Source organism: Acipenser ruthenus, chromosome 17 (genome assembly GCF_902713425.1).
Source record: "Acipenser ruthenus chromosome 17, fAciRut3.2 maternal haplotype, whole genome shotgun sequence".
Taxonomy (NCBI): Eukaryota; Metazoa; Chordata; class Actinopteri; order Acipenseriformes; family Acipenseridae; genus Acipenser; species Acipenser ruthenus.
In genome coordinates this window covers 24,617,161-24,641,197 of record NC_081205.1, presented here as the reverse complement: position 1 = coordinate 24,641,197, position 24,037 = coordinate 24,617,161, and the positions used below count along the sequence as shown (strand labels likewise).

The window sequence follows — 24,037 nt, the reverse complement described above, 5'->3', positions numbered from 1 at the left end:
ATGACTGCAAACACAACATGTACAGTACATAAGGTTGGTGTAAAACATTCCGTGTACTGTATGTTCTCACATTAACAGTATCCATAAAGCAGTCACAATAACCCTATATTTTATGACAACTTGAATGGCAAAAAAAAAAGGAAATGGCCTCTTTCAAGGAGAATAAAAAAAGACAGCAGTAGGCCTACTGTGTATTTTCAACACATCAGAATCCTAAGGCTTCTGTCTGTCGGGGGAAGTGATTTTCCTGTGTGGCACTGGAGAAACTGACAGACGTGTATTCTTGTTACTTGAATCTCAATTTGTTCACTGGATGCAGTTGTTTGTGCCTGAAGGGTCTGGACACTTCTTCCTTTGTGCTCCTCAGCCTCACCCCTCCATGCCGATCTTGAATATGGTGGCTGTGTGTCCATGCATTGAGGCTGCAGGATATGTAGTCCAGGGCCTGACATTAAAAGCCAACAGTCATTTTACCCATCTCTACCTGACACTGATTGCTTGGCTAAAGGCTCTCAACTGACAGCTCATTTTTCACACAACCTGCTCTTTGTTTTAAAAGAACAGGGTACATGTTGGGAAGTAAATTTCACAGCTTTCATAAATGTGCTTTTTTAGTGATTTATTTTTTTCAACTAGGAACAAAATATTATGTTTACCTTACAGGCTTAATGTCAATTTTCCAATAGAATAAAGTGTCAAAATGACGATGAGCAAATGCAGTATGTTTAAAATGCCTGTGTGTGACATGAACCAGTAGTCTGCATGAAAGGAGGTGTACTATAGAACTGTTTACAAATCTCTATAGTAACTAGAACATATCCAATATGAAGAAAAATACTGAACAATAAATAAACACTGAAAACTATACATGTAGAGGCATACAGTTATAGGCCGGTGATTTTCTTCATGTTTGGTACTGCAGTATATTGAAAGTTATATTTGCGAGAAAAACATTAAACACATGCTTCTTAATGGAAAGGCTTAATGGAATGTACTGTGAATTATTTCAGTACAAATGAAGATGATTCAAGGTCCTATTGTCTTGTGTAAGGTACAAAAGAGTGAGGGCTGTGCATCTCTTGTGTGCCTGCTAGTTTCTAAGGGAAATGATCATTGTTGGTAAAAGACGTCTGTATTTTCTTGTTTTTTTCTTTTTAACTTTTCTTTAAGTTTTTTTATTTATTTATTTATTTTTAACTGATAAAGTTACAATGAAACAATCTTTTTTAGTTTAATAAAATAGTTTACACTACACATGATACATTGATGGAAACAGACCCAGGTTTTATTATGGACTTGCTACAGTATACAAGTACATAGTAAAAGCTGGAATGGATCAAAAGTAATGCAATGCCTTTATTGGATTAATCTGTTCACATATTTGTACTTTTATAATATTTACTCTGTACTTAATGTTAAATTAAATTTTAAGAAATATTTTAAGCTTTGAAGACCAAAGGCCAGTTAAAATGTAGAAAGTCAACTACTGTCCAGTGGCAAATGAAGCACAAAAAAAAGTGGGTGCCCACTTCTATCAGACCGCATATGCAATTAAGTAAAGTGAATGTGTTTATGTATTAGTTACATGTGCCTATTGGATTTTGGCATAATTATTTTGTTTACCAATGTAGTGCTTAAGTGCATATCTTTTATTATTTATTTATTTTTTAAAAGCCTTACAGATCTAGTTTAAATGCACAGTTTGTATTGTGGAGGAGTATCTTTGCAAGAAGAAATCTCAGTTTTTCATGTGTTGATAAAGCGTGTTTCTATAATCCATGCGGCCTGTTGAGTGGATCTATGCACACTTTATTACAGTAGGCTACTTTTAAAACATAGTGTATTGTACTGTACCGGTACTAGATCAAAATACGCAGCAGTGATTAGTGGAGTTCGTTAACTCATGGAAACCAGTGATCAGTGACTTTTTTAAACTAGCTCCCTGGTTTAAAAAATGTAACTTTTTTGTCTGTCGGCACAGGGATATATTGTTATGCATACTGAATTGTGTTTTCCACTTATTCTGGCACACTTCGATCCCTTTCTGCACGAATTAACGGATGTCTGCTGTGTTGACATGAGATACAAGCAAAATCCAGTTGGCATGTATAAAGTGAATTTGAAAATGCAAACATTTGTGATCAAAAGTAAATTGAGCACTGTATACCTTGTATTCTGTATCGCTACTGAAACCAATATATTTAAAGTGGTAAAAAAAACATCCAAGCTAAGCAAAAATCTTTCTATACATAACAATGTAATACAGAGCAACTTGGAGAAGAGATGGGATGGTGCTTTCTTGGGAGGTTTTTACTTCATGATGAACTCTTTCTAAACAAAACGTTTATTTAAAGGCGGATTTGTTGTTTTCCTAAACATATCTTTAATTAAAGTTGTATTTTATTGTTGTTTAAAAATGCAATAAAAAATATGATTAATCTAGAATTAAAAATTAATTTTTTTAATCACACGATTAATCGAGATTCATTTTTTTAATCGTTCGACAGCCGTTATATATATATAAGACACTTTTAAGTCAGCTACATTTAAGTTTAAACCTATGGGGAAAATTCACCTTACAGTGATAATCAGTCTGCATAGTACAGTATGTATGTGAGCAGCTAATGTATATATTGCAGTAAGCATATTTACAGTTCGTCATTCAATTTGGATCCTGCAAATAGTACATGCATAACATTTATTTTGGCAAACAAATGAGAGCAAACAACACATGCACTGTGAATTGTTATGAAGTCACCATTTGCATGATCCCTTCTGTAATTAAATACTATGTGTTACACATTTATTTCATTCTAGCACCTACCAGTTAATGTTCACAAGAAAATATTAATTAACGAAACCAACTGTGTGTGTGTGCTTTTGTACAGTCTGTTGATACAGTTTTAATATATGCATGCAGGAAACATGGAAAATTGAAGACTCCAAATTATATATATATAAAAATATTGGGTTTTTTTGTCTAGTTTTTTGTCTATACGTTTGTGTAGTTCTATGTGGAAAAAAAATGTATAATGACATACAGTGCTCCCCTTTATAACGCAGTAGTCAGGAGCCATAGTTAAGAGACTGTGCTATTTGTGTTCCGCCTTATAACACCTACTAGTGTTAGTGTAATGTTATTATGGGGCAAATGGGAGCCATGACCGTACCGCCTTATAACCTGTTCCGCAGTATAAAGGACCATCGTATAAAGGGGGAGCACTGTATAAATTGCCTGCAAAATGACTCCTAGGAACAGTACATTGCTTAATGGTGTGTTTTTGTTCATTCTGAAGTCTACCAACTGGCTTCAGGTCTAATATTGAAGTAAAGATTTATATTGCTTCTGGTGTAGGTTGTGAATAGTTTACCCCATATTTGTTTTTTTTCTTGTTTATTCTTACAACACAGATTATTCACCATCGTATTACTGTTAACACTATCCCTGACCTTTGGTTTAACTTCCTCTGTCTACCACACTTGAAATTAGTGCTTATTTTGAGCTATAAACTCCTCTAGTTTTAAGAATCGTTGATAACTTTATAAATCCACATTGAGGATCTTAGTTTTCTTAGAGTTTTGTGAATTATTATTATTATTATTATGATGATGATGATGATGATGATGATACAAGAAAGTCAGTAGTAAATAGGAGCAAGATCAAATAAGAGAAAATTTAACAAATACAGTCAATTACATTTGAGAGCGATTTTGACTAATAGCAGTTAAACTAATAGTAAAAATATTTGCTTATACAGTACGTAGTGCTGGGACAAATATTCGAATATTTTTGTACATGTATTCAGATACAAAAATGAGATGTTTGTATAGAAATTACAAAAATACCTTGCACTTATTTACCGCCTCACCAGAAGTTGCACAACAGTTTTAAAAAGGCAAATGAAAAAGAGCTCTGTGTGATATGTGAGATTTAATATATAAAAACAAACACAGGATCAACACAGCAGCTCTTGAGCCTCTATCTAAAAATTGTAGACAGCAAAAAGTAAACAAACCAGATTAAGCGCGCGCACGCACAGTGATCTGTATGGAAAGCCATCTGGGTCAAAAAAGCATTGTGCTGCTTTAGAGTGAGTCAGAATCTCAAGGGACAGAAAAAAGGCAAGCACGTTATTCTGAAATGCCTTGCTTAAACAGTGCCCAACTTGCTTGAAATGTTGTGTAGTGATTTTTATATAGATTTGTATTTATTATATATTTTTTTGTTGTGACTTTCTGTTACGTGGAATGTAATAAACGAGAACCAAAACTGTGAGTTTTTTCCCCTTCTTTTACACCGCCGTTTCCACGTTTGTTTTATTTGAAGTGTGTAAAGTTCAGTTTCAGTTTTCGTTTGCTTGTTCAGCTACAAAAAGACACAAGTAACCCTCATGTTATTACTTTATGAAAACGTCTATGCCCACTGTTTACTGTGAAGAAATGACAATGTCAAGGAATGAAAAAAGTAAAATGTCAGCTTTATGTACAATTTGTTTCAGAAATTAACAGAACAACATTCACTTGAACTGCTATTTGGCATGCTTTGTTTTGTAGTTAATTCACTGGGGTAATGTAAGGCCTACACAATGTATTCTTTAATCCTGGGATATTTTTTTTTAACTTTAATGTAACGTCTTGATGTAAAATAAAGGCAACAAACGAATATCCGAATGAATATTTAAATTATGAGCGAATATCCCAACATAAAAATTAGATGTTCGTCCCAGCACTAATTCTAAGAGTAAATTCCATTAGCAAACTATTTTTGGGAAAACAAGACCATCTCAGTTTCAACTGAGTTATCAGAGGCAAGATGCTATTAACTCTGCCAGTACAAGCAAGGACATGCATTAATTGCAAGCAGGTTTCAAAAACTGCCCCCCCCTGTTGAAAGTCACATTGGCCAAACAGCGGATCTGATTGACTTTTATGGAGAGCTCATCGTAGGTGTTTGATTAACAGCTATCCAAGACTGCACAAATTCATGAGAGTTACAGGCAATTATTCAGAGAACAGGCTTTGCTCCAGATTTTGCACAGCAATTGAAAGTCATTCCAGTCTCAGCACATTACTTAAGTGCAATTGTAGCTGCCTATAGTGATCCTGCACCCTGTTGACAATGCATTGAAGTTGTCCTTCCTGTACATTGAAATGCAATGGCCATCTTCTCACTGGAAGCAAGGACTGGAGTTGACCCGTTGTTCTCTAGGAGTATAGGAAGGCCTACTGTAGATATTCAAGCTGCAATATTTTCTTCAGAGACCAACCAGTTTTACATTAAATGTATCAACTTTACAAAGCCTGATATAATGCCTGTTTTTAATCACACTTACAGTATACAGTATATCACAGTTTAAAAAGATGCATTCATATGAAATATTTAGTGTGACATCAATTGGTGTTCTTCCAGCCCACATTCAGTAGATTTCAATGGTAATACATTGACTCGGCTATTTCTTTTATCATTATGTGGGGCTGTTTGTCTGTGCCAATTCTCTGTTAGTTTATGGTTATGTGTGTTTAGTTTAAAAATAGTCCACATGTTTTGTTTTGTGAAGAACCCATAAATCAGAAATGTCATTTGTCTGTTTATGATCAGCTGGTGGAACTGGTTCCAAGTTTGTCTATTGGATCTTCAGCTTTCATTCCCGACCCTGCCTGTTTAGTGAATAATGTTCTTGCTAGAAAATGTATATGATACTCCTGCAGTCTCTTTGTTTGGCATTCTTGTTGAGCCTGTTGTGAATTCACATTACTTATAATAAGGATGTTTCCTTAATTATTACCATGACCATGGTACAGAACATGGAAATCCCAGTACTCTGCAGTGCTTCCAGCACTGTATCTAACTGCTTGCCAAGTCTCAAGTCTCAATATTATTTTAAGTATGATAAACATTAAATACAGGCATTGCAATGATTTATTACAGAGAAGACTGCCCTGTACTGTTCCACCGCAGAACATCACATCGGAAAACTGGTTCTAGTATACAATTTCTTTAAATTATGTGTTATAAATTATTTGATGAACAGCCATTAATGTATAATTATAGCACAAGCACAATGTATGATCCTATATGCTCCATAAAGACATGTCAGTCATTTTTTTTTGCTTTAAATAATAATAAAAACACTGTGTAACAAATATTTTTTTTTTTTTTTGTTCCTGGGTAGTAAGTGTTATTTCCTAATTGCTTATGCCTCAAAAGTATAGAAAATGGCTATTATTCCCCACAAACTTTGCTTTTGTGACCAGGACAGCGACATTTTGAAATTTACCTGTTTTCCAGAACATTGCAGATAGATTCAGTGCTGAGTAAACTTGGAGTAACTTCTAGAACTTTCTAGAACTTTCCAGTAATATAAATAGTAGTATAAATACAGGGGCCTTAAGCCCACCAGTTCAGTTTAGTTCCAGCTGCCTAAGTGGATACATATCTGCATTTTTCTGAGATGGCATCAAGGTCATAGGAGACTTCAAAATGGTGGCATTCCTGATGGGTCTCCAAGGCGGTTTTACCAAGTTTTCCTGCTATCTTTGCCTTTGGGACAGCAGGGACACCAAGGCGCACTACCACAGGCGGGACTGGCCACAGCGGACTGAGTTCTCTGTGGGGAGGAACAACGTCAAGTGGGAGCCACTGGTGGACCCCCGGAAGGTGCTGATGCCACCACTGCACATCAAATTGTGCCTTATGAAACAATTTGTCAGAGCTCTAGATAAAGAGTCGGCAGCCTTCAAGTACCTTCAAGACTTCTTCCCTAAGCTGTCTGAGGCAAAGGTCAAAGCCGGTGTCTTCGTTGGACCACAGATAAAGAAGATCCTGGAGTGCAATGAATTCCCCAAGAAGCTCACTAGTAAGGAGAAATCGGCTTGGAACAGCTTTGTCGCAGTGGTTCGGGGCTTCCTGGGCAATCACAAGGCCGAAAACTATGTGGAGCTGGTTGAGACTCTGGTGAAGAACTACGGCACAATGGGCTGTAGGATGTCCCTCAAAGTCCATATCCTTGATGCTCATCTTGATAAATTCAAGTAGAACATGGGAGCGTACTCGGAGGAGCAAGGCGAGCGCTTCCACCAGGATATACTGGACTTTGAACGCCGCTACCAAGGACAGTATAGTGAGAACATGATGGGAGACTACATTTGGGGGCTGATTCGTGAAAGTGATTTACAGTATAATCGTAAATCTCGAAAAACTACTCACTTCTAAATCTTTTGTAGTCATTTTTGTATTACTTTAGTATAAATACATGTTAATTTGGATTCATATGTTGTTTTCTTCTGACTTTATGTGAACGAAAAGACACAAATTCGCCCGTTTTCTCATTGGAAATAGGTAAATTTCAAAATATCACTGTCCTGGTCACAAAAGCAAAGTTTGTGGGGAATAATAGCCATTCTCTATACTTTTGAGGCATAAGCAATTAGGAAATAACACTTACTACCCAGGAACAAAAATTGTGTTACATAGTGTAATCATCATTAGTATAAATATGTACAGAATTTATGGAGTATTGTCTAGCATCATATTCAGTAAGGTGTAATCCAGTGATGCATACCATGTTCATATTTTATGTTTTACTTTAATTGGAAGTGGTTGTATCCAAGGCGACCGTGCATACTTCCTTGAGGCAATACCCACGGTGTAATTTTCAGCACTTAACTATACCAACATGCATGTGAAATTCCCCTAGCCCCTCCCTACTCTAGTATTCTCTGTACCTACAATCGTCTTCTCTGTCTCCTATGCCTTCGTAAAGTTCCTCATCACTGTCCCTCATGTTGTTGGAACTTGCTGTACAATATATCGGAGCCCTTTTTCGTTCTGATGTGGCCGCTCCATAAACGATTTATGGTTATCATTATCGTTATCGTTCCAGGTGTGACCGGGGCTTTAAAGGAGTTTTATTGCTGGCTGCTCCTCTTTCCTTTCCAACACGAGTGCTCTTGGATTCACTTTAGTCCCCACATCAATTTTTCAAATGGGATTCAGGCAACCTTTGGAACAGGAGTCAGCCAGTCTGCTTCATTGTATACATTTTTGGCATGTATATAGGCTTAGTTAACATCATATAACTATCAATCCAACAGCATCCAAACTAGAAGTAATTTACTACAAACACCAGGGCTCCATTGTCAAGCTTAATAGAATTTCTTTATCATCGAAAAAGAGAGAAAAAAATAAAAAAACAACTTGTTTGAGCAAATCATTTTATGTGCTTAATTCAACTGATAGAGCACAGGCCATAAGGTTCAAATGAATAATGACAAGCAGCAAGCAAAGTGAAATATCCCTTCAAAGCTCTTGACACTTCTTGAAAGTTTAAACACATTCAGCCATCCCTGGTGTTATTTTTTGTTGATAATGAGTGGCCTCTATTTGTTAGGAAACATCAAAAGAAGGATTATTTTATACACATTCCTGAGAGTTAGTCAATGTTGACCGCAGTAAAGGATTCATTAACCCGACCTCTTTCATAGTGAAACGATGGCCGTTCCCTGTAAGACAGCAGCTCAGTGATCTGAAGTTCACAGTCTTTTTATATCCTGCGCTAATTGGCTTGTCCTTTTCTTGTAAAGTATCAAGAAAGAATCGCTGATGTGGGATTGGTATTCCGCCAATGCCACAATCTTCATTAGAGCTCCAAACAAAGCAAGAACGAAACAATAATAAGAGTTTGCTCAGTTGGCATCCTTTTTTCTTGGCTTTTATTTGGATATTTAATGGAAACAGTATAATTGAAAATAACTACAAAGCATAATGCCACATTTTGTTTTTTTACACATAGTTTTATATTGATTAACCCTAGGATTGCTATTTCATTATTGTGAATTTACCGCAAAAATGAAAAACTTTTGCATTTATGTAATGAGAACTCTGCACCAAATGATAAAAACATCTTCACCACAGTTGATGCCCTTGTTTGGTATATTTCAATACTGTATTTAAAATGTAATTATAGGATTTAATTTATACTGCATCACTGTTTTTTGGATAGTGGATAGTTTTCCTTGAAACACTGCCTAATAAGCATTATACTGTGTTTTACTGAGTGAATTGTAAACTGTTTAGGCGGCAGTATTGTTTAATTGAAAGCAATAGCCCATGTGTTATCATTGGCTTATTCAGACTTTAATCTATGAAGTAAGATGATTGCTTAAGTGAATCTTCATGTCAAAGGCTTTATGTTAGCATTAAATCTGTAGAAGGGAGGCAACTTCCTCCTAGTAGATTGTTTTATCATTGTGGATTGTGAACCTAATGGAAGTAGGATTAATCTGATTCCTTTATCTGTCCATAAAGGAGCTCAGGTCTTGGCCTTGCTATATTCGGTATAATTGAGACTAAGATGCTGTTTGGTGCTAGTTTTGATTATCTTAAATGATCTGGAAATCTCCTGTGGTCAGTTTTTCAAAACTAATCTGGATAACAGTGATCCGGATTTTGTAATCCTATATTTTGTGATCGAGATTACTTTTATTTGGATAATGTTGATCAGTTTTTTCAAAAAATGTGACTGCTGGATTTTACTTTTATCCAGATTATAAATAATTACAATTATCTGTCTCTTTGTGTATAAGTATGTAGCCACGCTCCATGCTGCTGTAAGCTTCGCGCTGCCCTGGTTGTGTGACTACTCACGGGCCAAGCTTATACTGTCTGTAGGCAGTGCTCCACACCACTGCAAGCTGCGCGCTGCATCGGTTGTGTGACAACACGCAGTCCAGACTAGACACCGGCCCAGCAACCTTGGTGCTTACGACCCTAGTGATTGGTGCCTTCAGTACCCTTGGTACCTTCGGGACCTCGGTGCCTCAGAGCATCGGTGCCTCTGTGCTTCGGCTGCCTCTGCGCCTTGGTGCATCGGTGCCTTTGGTGCACTTGATGCATTTGGTGCCTTAGAGCTCGACACCTCGGTGCTTCAGCGCCATTTTTATTTGTTTATTTAGCAGACGCCTTTACCCAAGGCGACTTACAGAGACTAGGGTGTGTGAACTATGCATCAGCTGCAGAGTCACTTACAGGTGCGTCTCACCCGAAAGACGGTGCACAAGGAGGTTAAGTGACTTGCTCAGGGTCACACAATGAGTCACTGGCTGAGGTGGGATTTGAACCGGGGACCTCCTGGTTACAAGCCCATTACTTTAACCACTGTACCACACAGCTTCCTTAATTGCTCCCTGCATCGGTGCCTCGGTGCATAGCTGTCTCGGAGCTTCGACACCCTTGGTGCTCCAGAGCCTAGACGCTTTGGCGCATATACACCCCTTGCATCAATACCCTCGGTGCCCTTGATGCTTCGGTGCCTCAGCGCCTCGGTGCACCAGTGTTTCAACACCCTCTGTACTTCAGAGCCTTGGCGCATCGGTACTTTGGTTCCTTGGTTGCACAGGCACCCTTTGCATTGATACCCTAGGTGCATTCGGTGCTTCAGAGCCTCGTAGAATGCGCCTCTCAGCAATTGTATTTCTTGTTCTTATTGTATGACTTATATTGTAACACTTGAATGTATTTGTATTTGCTTGCGATTGTAAGTCGCCCTGGATAAGGGCGTCTGCTAAGAAATAAATAATAATAATAAATAATAATAAGAGGGGTTCTACTCAAGATATTGTCTGATGCCAAAGAAGGACGTGGGCCTTCGCCCCATCCTAGACCTGAGACACCTCAACGGGTTCTTGAAGGAGAGAAGGTTCCAGATGGTCACACATCGCCACATCCTCCAGTCAGTCTGGCCAGGTGACTGGTTTACCACTGTGGACTTAAAAGACACATATTTTCACATCCCTATTCGTCCTGTGGACAGGAAATACCTCCGCTTTGCCTTTCAGGCATGCGTTTTTGAGTTTTCCGTGCTGCCATGCGACCTCTCCTTAGCCCTCCGCATGTTTTCCAAGTGCGTGCATGTCATCCTAGCTCCCTTGCGGCTGCAAGGGATTAGGGTGTTGAACTACCTGGACAACTGGTTGATTTGCTCCCAGTCGCAGGAGAGAGCAGTGATCCACACGGCGATCGTGACAGAGCATCTGGCGAAAATGGGTCTCATCCTTTACAATGTCAAAAGCCAATTAACACTAGTGCAAAGTACGCTTTACTTGGGTCTCCGGCTGGATTCCCTTACAATGCAAACCCACCTGTCGGATGACAGAGTGGCCGCCATTCAGAATTGTCTAGCCCTGTTTCAACAGGGATCCACAGTACAGTTAGTGTTGTGTCAGAAACTATTGAGTCTGATGGCCGCAGCTTCATCAGCCATCCCACAAGGGTTGCTCCACATGCGCCCGTCCCAAATGTGGCTCAATGCCTTCCAGCTACATCCCAAACACGACAGACACCATCGGCAGGACCGAGGAAGTCACTCTACGGAGGGGCCTATCAACAGCTTTGATATGAAATGCTCAGTGAATACCTGACCTGTGGCAGGCATATCCCAAAAGTTGGTTGGTGGTCGTCTTCTCTTTCAGGGATCCAGGGCTACATCCGTAACCTATAGTTTTAGGCTGATACTAATAATACTAATAATAATAATAATAATAATAATAATAATAATAATAATAATAATAATAATAATAATACAAAGAGAGTATAAAGATTACTTTTATGCTACAGGGAGTATGATATACACATGGCCAGTGGATGGAAGAACTTGAGCATGATTTAAAACAGGGTGATTGTCAATTGGGCATTTCAGCTGGGATTGTCAACTTTTGAGAAACCTGCAGCATGAAGCCCATTTTAAAGCTTGATTTACAATAACCAGAAAAGCTGTTGCTTTTAATATCCAGTTTGAACTGTCTTTTCTACATTCTACAAACAGGACTTCTTTCTACGGACTGTACAAGGTGTTTGAGTGGCAGCAAGTCTTGGAGTACACTGGTGTGTTATTGACCATTGTCATTAAAACGTGCTGACCTATTGAGTTAACAAAGGTCCATTTCACCCTTGATTATGTGTCTTTCTCTTGCTTCAGTTGCTGTAGTAGACCACAGACAAAGCTATTTCATTTGGATGTCTCCTGAAAGACAGGTTGTGCAATCAAGGGTGAAACCAGTCTTTCTTGCTGATTTGAACTGACTACAAGTGTACGTCAGAGGGCTCTGTCAGTCTTACTTCCCATAATTGTCATTGATCAGTTTCTTTGTCAAGCCTGCCAAGCGAAACTCACCAATATGTTCATTTCTCTGGGAGGGATGATCACTAAGATTAGATTTTTCTGAGGACATTACCAAATGTTTTATTTACAGTTTTTGGTTTTTTTTCCCCCTGCGGTAAATCAGAAACATACATTTACATCACAATAATTGTCAGTTAAGTCCTGCAGATGTGAAGCAAGAACCACATTTGAAGAACAAATGACAGTGATACAGAGAGCTCATTATTGCTCTTACAAATGCAATGACTAATCCTCAAACAATATTGTTATGTGTCGTCATCCAATATACATATATATGTAATTTGTAGTTTATTTGCTCTGCTTTAAAGGAGCTGATAACAAGCTATTTCTCCTGCTATTGTTTTAAGGGTCCTCTTGATTTTAAATTGTCAGCTGCCTGTGTAATGTGGTGTTTTATCACAATCTAATAAGTGTCTCAATGAGTAGTCAGTGGGTTATCTTTACTGACACCAATGGGTTCATTCTTTCATATTGTGACAGCCCCATGACTTGTGCTTCTATCACATGGGTAATACAACTGACACCTCTGTATATGAATACTGACACAACTGATTGACATACATTATTATGGTAGAGTGCAATTTGTCCAAAGATCATAGCCTGTCCATATATCTATCTCACACTCTCCCGACTAGTCACAACAGCACGGCTCATCCATCACAACTTATGATTAAACCTTGGCAGCCTTTTGTGCCTTTTGTAAAATGTGAATTTTAGAATTGTATTGTCTGCACAAGAACTGGCGCTTTGGGGAAGCCAAGACAGGCTGGGCAGATACTGCTTTCTATCTATCTATCTTTTGTTTCATGTGCCTATGGTAGGTGATTAAAACTCAGGAGATAGTTCTTCAACGCACAGTAGTCCAAGCACCTCTGCACTTTAAGTTCTGCTAATGGTGGCCTTTTGTGCCTTTAAAAGGTCAAATTGAAAATTGCACAGTAGGATGTAGAAAAGTCCAAAGGTTATGTGTTCTAAATAGAAAACTACTGCAGATGGAGCGGTTGTTTACTAACATAAAGACACTGTGTTATTGTATATATGTCTATGGCTGGCAAATAGAACAGACTATCAAGAAGTGAACCACTCAGAATGATATATATATATACATATACATATATATATATATATATATATATATATATATATATATATATATATATAAATATATATATATATATATATATAATTTATTTTATTATTATTTTTATTTTTTTTGCCAAGTCTCAGAAACATATGCAACCTGCATTTCAAATATGAAATTAAAATGGTGGTTTGAAATACTGAAGCCCGGGCAATGTCTTGGTTAATCACAGTGCAGGGTGACAGTCACGCTAGGAAAGTGCATGTGTGATTGCTGCCTATTACTATTCCTAGTTTCCAGCAGGTGTCCTGAATGCTTGTTTGTGAATAAAGATGACACAGCTGCAGTAGGCTGGCAGCATGGCTAGTTAAAAGCAACCTGGCAAGACTTGATTGGCTCATCCATCACAATTCAAGATGAAGCCTCTGCAGTTAGGGGACGTTTCTTGAATTCTGAAATCAAAGAAGGGGTAATCAAGCAGAGATGATAGGCAGCCGCCAGAGAAGTGTCATGTATTGTGTTTTTAGGAACTTACATATGAGGCAAAGAAATGAAACTCCTAAGGGGTCTGTCAGCAATGTGTCATGCAGCATGCTGGGTTGGTACTGGGATAATCCATTCAGCAAACCCCTTCCCCTCTGGTACCAGTACGTTAGGTTAGGAGGATACTCGGAAATTGTGGTTCTCAGCTGCATATCTGAAATATAATTTTTATAAGCAGCTATGTTTATGTATTTATTTTAATAGCGAGCTTCCTCCAGTGTATCTGTGATTCAGAGTCTGTTTTTCAGACGCAGAATCGGTACCAAACTAGGCACCTGTTAGGGAGTGACTGCACATGTCACCGAAGCTCTGTTTTTTGTTGTTTTTGGCAGGGACTTGTGTTCCCGTGCTCATATGCGTTTCAAATTGGTTTTGAACAATATGGATCACCTACTTATTATTAGAAGGAATCTTGCTGTATGTTAAATTATTATTATTATTCATGTTTAAGGTGTTGTACTTTACAATGTTTGTTTGTTTTTTTCCCCACACTTAGGGCTCAATTCATAAAAGTACTTGCCGACTGCCATAATAAAACAAATTTAGTTTAAAACTAATGAAAGTCGTCCATATTGCTGTTCATAAAATTATCACTTTTCTGTGTTTACATGATTACATGATTTACATGATTCAACTGTATACATGGATTGAAGTTTTTGGAAAACGCAGGATATTGTACTGTAGTAGCCTAACTAAAAACTTTAATTGTTAATCTTCCAAATACTCTATTATTATTATTATTATTATTATTATTATTATTATTATTATTATTATTATTATTATTAATAATAATAATAATAATAATAATAATAATAATAATAATAATAATAAAGTTATTAATAAAGTTTTGTGGTGCGCAAAAAAAAAAAAAATACCAAGCAAGCTCAAATTTCCCACGGACTGCATCAGCAGCACTGGTATACTGTATAGTGTAACGCTCCATGAAAATAAACAGGTTCACACAGGCAGTATTCGTACTAGAAGAGAAGGACCGCTGTCAGCCGCGGATCACGGCAAATAAATAAGAATAATAAAATAACTGTCTATTCTCAGTCTCTCACTTGCTCTCTGCTTCACAGCATTGTTTCAAAAGTATTATCCCAGAGAATATGTTTTTGTGTGAGTATATATTTATATTAAATATTTTCCTTCATAGCTACGGATATTTTTTTTTTTTTGCTTTTTGCTGTCGTTCACTCTTATGAATAGCAGTTTGACGCTCAGGACTGATGAAAACTTTATGCTAATGAGGTAATCGTTAACCATTCTCTCAATTAGTTAAAAACATGCCTTCATAGACGAGAATCGTTGGGGCTTAACGGCCGATCTGAATTATCTCTTATGAATAGCAACAGTTGTTAAATAGGCGACTGTGGACGAAATCCTATCATGTACTCCTGTTTCCTCATTTCGACAGCCGTTAACCCTTTAACACTGGACCCCTTAGCAATGGTTATTCTAATTGCAGTTATTATACTATATAATATTCATGTTTACATTTATGTAGTAAAGTTTTAAAAACAAAAACAGTCAGTTCTGAATGCTATATGGAATACATTGGAAGCGATTGTAAATCTATTGCATTTTGTATGTCAAAATAATCCCCTACAATAATAGATATGTATTCAATAAATGCCTTGATAATATACACTGGTAACATATACATGTATATACATATTTCCATCGGAAAGTTTAGCAGAATCCCACAATCAAACCATGTGCACAACAAAACAACCAAGATAGAGAATTTATGTAGAAGATGCCTGCACTATTGTAGTACAAAGTAGCACATCTACAGTGTATGTGCACAGATTTCCATTGCCTCTGCAAATTAGATGCCCTGTTGCTTGATGTCTTTTCCGTCAGTGACAGGTCAGTTGAGATTAAATCCCACAACTGTACTGGATTTACCACTGAGCTCAAGGGTAGTCAGGGGAGGTCACAAGTGTCAGCAAGGGGCACAGAGGGAAACAAACGACACATGTTTTTGTGCTGTTTACTGCCAGCCCTTATTAACTATGTAGTGTGGTCCAAGTTTTGTGTTATATTGCAGTTTCTAGTATGGATTAAAGGGACATAAACTGTATCCACCTTCAGGCTGTGGCTTTTGATCCAAATCTTTTAGAATACTCTTTTCATTAATTTATTTGGGTATTTTATTACTTTTAAAATTACATTTTGCATCTAAATTCTGTCTTTGATAAATAGAAATATGGTCAGTTACAATAAAATGTATAAAGTGTTTAGCACCAGAGGACTTATATTCCATGCTTCAATGTCTAGTAGTCAATACATGTTTCTATATGTGAATAGTTTGTTTGCTCTCAGTCAGGAAATCACCAGAGAGGAAATCAATTATTTTATGTTTTGTATTTGTAATTAATTTAGAACAATTTGTAGATTTTATTTTTCACTTTGACATTATGGACTTTTTTTGTGTTGATTAGTGGCAAAAACTCCTAATTAAATCAATTTTGATTCCATGTTGTAACACAATAAAATGTGGAAAGTCCAAGGGGGGTGAATACTTTTGAGAGCCACTGTATCTACCAGTAGTTCCTAAATTGGGGGCCTGGGACCAGTCTTGACGTCAGCCTTATCGTGCATTTCTAATCTTCATTTCCACTGACTGCCAGGAATGTTTGGTAACCTCCTGAGCAAGGGCACCCCCTGTTTTTATGTGTGAAATTAGGTGGCTGATATGGTTTTATTGTTATTTTTTTGGTGCGCTTGCTCCACTGTGTTAGAAACTGGACTGAAATCCCGAAGTCGGATTTCACATTTTAATTAGGCCACCACGTTGCTATCAGATTTCATTTGCCATAGAGTGGAAAGTCCAAAGCAAGGGGTAAACACAATACTGTTATGTACTTTGTTTTGCACTCCTGTTTTAAGTGCACATAATAAAAGAGAAAACACAAATCCCTATGGTGATTTCTTTTGAGACCAATAACTTGGTTTCAATACAACCAAGGCATGTGTTATATATATATATATATATATATATATATATATATATATATATATATATTGTAAAAGAACTCACCCACTCGGGTTCGTTGCCCCTTTAAAAACACGACCCAGGACACAGAAATGGAGTTTAAAGCGCGGTTGCGCTATTTTTAATACACACAAAACAAAAACCAAACACAAAATAAACACCTAACTCCGTTTTTGGAGCGCTGACTACACAGGTTATTCGCTGACTAACTCGCAGGATGGCTAAGCCGTTTACCTGTCACAAACTTCACAAACCAAAAAAACCCACACAGGTTTAATACAGCACTTTTCTCACGACGGCTAAGACAGAGCCCTCTATCTGTCTTTTACTCAGCAGCCGCCCCGTGCAGACTGGCTGCACGTCTTAAATACCCTGCACCCGGTTCTAATTTTCAATCACCCCCGGGTGCAGGGGATAATAAACAATAAAACAATTAGCCACTGGGGCATATACAGTAGATTTTAACCCCCTTCCTGCTGTCTTACAATATATATATATATATATATATATATATATATATATATATATATATATATATATATATATATATATATATATAGTTTCCCCACTGTTTGCATATTATAATTGCAGCTGGCCAGGTGATTTTGCTCCAGAGGAACAGATGCATAGAGCTTCAGTTGCTAACAGAGAAGAGGAGAAGCTGTGAATCACAGCAGGATAGCAATAAATCTAACCACAGCTATAATTAGGGAATGTGTTTTAGTAAGTAAACAAAGCTATTTCCAATGCTTCTGTTTAGGGAGTGATGAAGTGCAGATCTGGCTTTAAAAGGAACATACCATTTTCTTCATTTCATTTCACTCCTTGTTGAAACTCCCAGGAAGTCATATTTACAGGGGTAAATGGGTAACAGCTGCTACAATGGGCAGCCAGGATGGCATTGATTCAACATGACCAGTCTGCAAGGTATTCACGGATTAGGATACGTGACTATTCCTCAGTGTGTGGTCACATATCTGCAACAGAGATCCAGGGTTATGGAAGTGTTCCACAGGGTAAAAGGTATTACAAGACTGACCCCTGTAGTGTAAATTAGGTAATACATGCAAATGGAGATATGCTAAGCCTGTAACGGCTCTCACACAAGAGCCTGGTCCTTTTTGTACAGTGGTTAAACATAAAACTTACAAATAATTTGGTAAAAATGTATTGCCACCCATGGCCGTAACTAGCTCAGTTGTTTTTTTTTACATCATCAATGCTGATGCTCATGTAAAAACTCTGGTAAAGTACAAGTTCAAGTCCTTAATTTTCTCTGTTGGTTTGCCGTGTAACATAGATTTGGAGACTGGATAGTAAATACCAAGCAGTCATATAAATACTGCCAGCTATAGCTTGAAACCTCAGTTTGACCTCGGTAGAATGTCAGCTCTGGTTCCGATTCTGTTGCCACCATTCCCTAGGACTCACGTATTCCTATGCGAAACATGCACATTATGGTAAAGGTGCATTTGATTTTTTTATGGTAATTCATTTGTTATTAGTAAAAGAAAATTCCTTGCAGATGCTGCACTTCCAGTCAACAAATAAATGGCAAATATTTGGAAGGTTTCTTTTTTTTCCCAAGATAAATATATATTTAAAAAAGTAAGCTCAGTAAGATTAAAAAAAAACATACACATTCTGAATTGTTTTTCCTACAAGAACTTAAACTTCCAGAAACATCCAACTAACTTACTTCTCGCAGCATGCTAATATTTTGGATCACAAAAACCCATGCAAAAATACCATTAACAATAAAAAACACATTTAACATAATGTGTGCATATCTTTCACATATAAGAAATGTGAGATCCACAAAGTGATGGTTATACATATTAGATAACATTTATTGGAATGATCTTATTAGCACTAGGAGGCTGTGTGGTCCAGTGGTTAAAGAAAGGGGCTTGTAACCAGGAGGTCCCCGGTTCAAATCCCACCTCAGCCACTGCCTCATTGTGTGACCCTGAGCAAGTCACTTAACCTCCTTGTGCTCCGTCTTTCGGGTGAGACGTAATTGTAAGTGACTCTGCAGCTGATGCATAGTTCACACACCCTAGTCTCTGTAAGTCGTCTTGGATAAAGGCATCTGCTAAATAAATAAAACCTAAATAAACTATGTTCTTGTGCTGCTAACAGCAAGTTAGCCAGGCTGCGCAAGCCTGTGCATTATGTTGCTTATCAGCCACTCCTGAGTAAGAGTAGGCTCAACTGAATTATACATTAAATAATAAAAGGTATACCATTTGCAACATGAATTAATACAGCTTCACACAAAAGTGTGTGCTACATACTGCCGTTGTTTCCAATGTATAGTCCAACCCCTACAGCCATCCTGCCACAAAGGTGCATGCATTGACTCTAATAGAATATTAAGTGCAAACATGCAAGCTGTATCTGAAAGCAGAGATGGCAACAGTCAGCAGCATATTCATTCCTATCATGAACATCAGCAGCAATCTGTCAGTTTCCGTCTGGAGGTCCAGCTTCACACTTTAAACAGAATTGCTAATAGAGAAGATCATAAATTACTTCTCCACAAAAAAACCTTGATTAAATGCTTATGCAAATAAGGATGGATTCTCGAATGCATGTACAAGCACATGCGGCATAGGAAAAAAGAAAAAAAGTCACAAGCTTACAAAAAAGAAAATAATCAGTTAAACATGATCTGGTGTTAATGACTGGATGGTTTCTTTGGTGAGAAGGAGCTGTCTGTCATGAATTAGTATGCACCGCTTCATCACAAAGTTAAGCCTCTCCTAGAGAGCCCTCTGCTGTCAATAAATACAAGATGCTTTCACACTGGTGCTCCTTCAGAGGCATAATATACACAAATATATTCACTGCAAACCCCTGTGGTACTTCAACATGCCCCAGAAAGAAGGCACCGAAGATTTAAAACCTAGAACGCATAGAGAATGACAGGTGGTGGGGCAGGCACTGAAGGGATATTATTAACAAGCAGTTTTAGATTTAGATCAGAGAAAACTCAAAGCTGCACTGTTACATTAAAACATAATTATTTGGTGTCTGTTTATACTCGTTTAGATTAATCTTCTGCACAGTCATTGCTTATTTACCGTCACCCCCAAAAGAATCCTTAGCTGTGCAGACACGTTATTTCAAATTGGCTTTACCTGCAGCAGTAGGATGTTATTTTTGTTTCGAGTACTATAGTAGCTCAGGGAGCAGGAAATACCTTCAAATACAGTAGCAACCTTATTAAATATGAAGTTTGAAAACCATATGGTACCCTAAACTTTATAGAGCTAAGGAGTCCTGATGTTAAAACGATATATGTGTCATACAGTAAGAGCAGCTGCTGTAAATGCTTGGTTCCTGCTTCCCAGTGTCATGGTTTTCAAGTGCTAAAACAAAAAAATCCTCTAAATAAACACATGGAGATTTAAACACGGCTGAAGCTATGGTTGCATTATTTTCCAAAATGTGCAGCTTGGATGATTACTGTCTGTAAGCATGCCAGATGTCATGTCCTGTTATGCAATACCTTTTGCTCTGATCACAATTTAGTTTGCGTTAGCTACCAGTTTACAAACCCTCTAAAATTAACACTGACCTGAAATGCTGCGGTTTAACGAGTTTATCCCTAATCATCATTCTAGGACTATTGCAGCTGTTCATAACATGTTCTTTTTTGAAGGGACATTCATTGTAATAGCAAATTGTGTACTTGTGTAGATCTTTATGGGATTGTAATTTTTGGCTTGCACATAAAGCACTGCTTTAGAAAAAAATTGTCAACCTAGATTTAACTGAATTAGAGTGCTGACCAAGGTTTTAAAATAAATCAATTTCCATTCCTCTTATTAGCACTAGCAATATTATCACTGCCTCCCTGAAGGCGCATGCATATGCTTTCAGGGACTGTGGCACAGAGAACTGATGTTATCATTAAAGAATTGTGCATGTATGTGTTATTATTAAAAAATTGTGCACTTATGTGTTTCCTAAGTCATTAAGCCACATTGATAAGAAAACACAAAGGTGTGTATAATACATTTGCATTCCTTAAAGAGGGGTTCTGAAAAATATAGTGTTCCACGGCCCCACGTGTTGCTACAGCTGTTTAAATACTGTACCTTTTTTCTTTTCATTGTTGAAATCCTGATAACTTTTTACACTTATGACTTTAAAGTCTGTTTCAAAGCTCTTTTCAAAATGGTCGCTCTAGTGCACTGGGCTGGGGTTTGAGGTTTGTCCTGTAAATTACTGCAGGAAAAGCAATTAAAATAAATGAATGAATAAATAAATAAATAAATAACAGCAAGTGCTTTGGCTTTTCTGTTCCATAACACATCATGGATCATTATTGCTGTGTTACCTATTTGACAATGTGGTCAATAATCCTTACACTATCAGTGCACTACAGCGGCCATTTTGAAAAGAGCAAATTAAAGTTATAAGTGTAAGAAGTTGTCAGGATGTTAACAATGAAAAGAAAAATTACAAGTACTTTATTTAAACAGTTGTAGTAGCATGTGGGGATGTGTAACGTTATATTTTTCAGAACCCCACTACTTACTCTTTAATCTTGCTGTTTACATTGTTTGCTTGAGGTCAGTAGCTTAAATCAGTCTTTTTGGTCAGTATTTTCAGCTTTTATGTAGAAAATATAAATATACATATTTGTTTAGACCTTTCTCCCTAAGCTCTTGTAAGCTCGTTGCTTTGGAACAAAGTAATGGGAGGTACAAATGGCAAATTCAGCCCAGTTTCTAGACTCTTACCATTAATCTTGCATTCCCAAAGAAAATGCCCTTTATCTAACTTTGCTGAAGTATTTTGTGTTGTAAATTATTAAAGCAGGAGTCTGAAATGGATTTTTAGAAAAGGAAAAAGTCACTCAATTTTTTCTTTTTTCTTTCTTTTTTTATTTCACATGTATATTCTGCGCTGTTCCCAAAGGAGAGACTATCCAAAAATAAGCTATAAATAAGAAATCAGTGGCCTTTTCTGTCGTGCAGCATTAGGTAGGCTTGATGTATGTTTCTGCAGCATTATTAGTCACTCCGCTCAAATCAATGCTCTAATCTTTTATCTCCACAATTGATTTCTCTGGTTCTTAACTTACAATATACGTGATTTAATAAATACTAGGAGTGTGCCGTTAAATATCTTGCTGTGTAATGTAAAAATACCACTGGTGGGTGACTGGATGTCACAAGCTCTTTGCTTACACCTCACACCCTGAGGATTCTAGCAGAGATTGGAACTATTTGTATCATTCTTAGCCAGCCATGGCTTGTAAGGAATATACCTGTTACAGTGGCTTTGGAAGTGCATGTGGCTTTTTCTGCCCTCCTGTTTAGCCTAATTGAATGTAACATAAAGAAGAAATACTTTGACAAAAATGCTAGCATTTCATATGTGGAGGTGTCAAAAATATAACCCTATTTATCCCCCAATGAGGTAAGCTCACTGTTTCTAAACCTTTAGGAAAAGCAACCTCAGGCTGCTCTGCTAGAATAAATGTGCTGTATATTTTTTAATATTTAAAAACACAACAGGATTATAGGGTGATTTGTATTATCTCTCTTGTCTGTTTATTTCAGCTAACAGCTGAAGCTCTTCTGCTGATGGTCAATGAGCCAGTTCTGCCCTTCAGTGCCCTGGATGTGGTCCTGGATGTTCAAAACAAACTCAGAGGTAATTCAGTGGGGTTTTTTTCGTTTTGTTTGTCTTCGTGTTTTCCCCATTTTTAAAGTAAATGAGACTCAAGATGCAACATAATGGATCCCAAACATGCAAGCATTTGATGGCTTGCCATTTTAGTTTTTTACAACAGGCTGCGAGAGGAACATCAACTGTCTTGCAATATTTACAGTTGTGAGCCTACATATTGTAGCACCTGGGGACAGCTTAATGTATAGACCTTTCACCTCTGAGAGGTCGATTCCCAGGGAAGCACAGCGAGAATCAAACAAGATATATTCCTATCTACCTCGTTCGATGAGCAAATGTACACATCAAAAGTCCCTAGATTCTCCATTTATCCAGAAGCCTGAGCTCACTGATGCCCCAGCAATTAAGGCTGGGCAAACCTGTGCTTTTTAGGCTGGTTCTGAAGTTCTATCAGGAGAGACGATTTGCTCTAAATGTACTGTATTAATGTCGAAATCAGTGAAAGGTGAGGAATTTGCATTACTCGAGAGCAAATTCTTTTAGTCAGCACCAGAGCATGTGTGCAGAGGAGCAGGTGTGTACAGGGAGTGCTATTTCCCAGAGATAAAATGCCAAGATTTCCACTGGCATTTTGTCTTTGGGTCAAGGCTTTTACTCCAAGGTTCAACTCATTTGTTGGGCACAGTGTGCCAAACTTTGTTACAAAAGCAGACTCCACATATTTCTTTTTTTATACCAACTTACTTTTGGCTTATCTTATATTGACTCTGGTGCTGTACAGGAGCAGCAAGGAAAGGAAAATGTCTACAAAAGCAACTCCCAACCAGTTTGCAGTGATACCTTTGCTTGTGCCTCCAAGGTTCTTAAAGCCAACAAAAGAGATGCCTAAAGAAAAACTGGGAACACATTTCTGAATGAAAGTCACATTAAGAATTAAAGAGATGGAGTGCTGTGATTTTCAATCTACCTCAATGGGCATAACACTTTACAGTGCCCCTTTAAAAGTGCCTCATTGCTCGGTGTAATTCGGCACAGTTTGACAGGGGCCATCTAGATATTGAATTTATTGCCCTAGTTCAGGCTGGCAGTGGTTTACTCCCACCTCTCCTCACTACCCACAGCTAACCCGCTGGTGGATGATTTAATAGAAGATAATTTGTTTGGGTGGATTTATTTAGAAGGTCTGAAGGTTCTAAGTTTTAAGACAAGTGACCTTGGTGTTTGTATTTGGAAATTCAAACAGGAGGAGGGTTTTCTTTTCCAAGGCCACTTCTGTGGTTTGCCCAGCCACAGGTTATCTTTCTGTTGTTATTATTATTTGTTTATTTAGCAGACGCCTTTACCCAAGGCGACTTACAGAGACTAGGGTGTGTGAACTATGCATCAGCTGCAGAGTCACTTACAACTACGTCTCACCCGAAAGACGGAGCACAAGGAGGTTAAGTGACTTGCTCAAGGTCACACAATGAGTCAGTGGCTGAGATGGGATTTGAACCGGGGACCTCCTGGTTACAAGCCCTTTTCTTTAACCACTGTACCACACAGCCTCTTAGATGCTAATCGAAAGTAAGCAATATAAATCAA

The 24,037-nt window shown here is 37.6% G+C and overlaps 1 protein-coding gene across 4 annotated transcripts in view; it reads left to right on the top strand.

The window, feature by feature from the left end:
* The window catches only part of LOC117423232 (inactive N-acetylated-alpha-linked acidic dipeptidase-like protein 2), a 289,018-nt gene that overhangs the window by 251,941 nt on the left and 13,040 nt on the right, over positions 1-24,037 (top strand). For all 4 annotated transcript variants that reach the window (XM_058990195.1, XM_034038735.3, XM_058990196.1 and 1 more), the window contains one exon: positions 22,384-22,477. In XM_058990195.1, the coding sequence (XP_058846178.1) occupies positions 22,384-22,477 (94 nt within the window). The remainder of the gene's footprint in view (positions 1-22,383; positions 22,478-24,037) is intronic.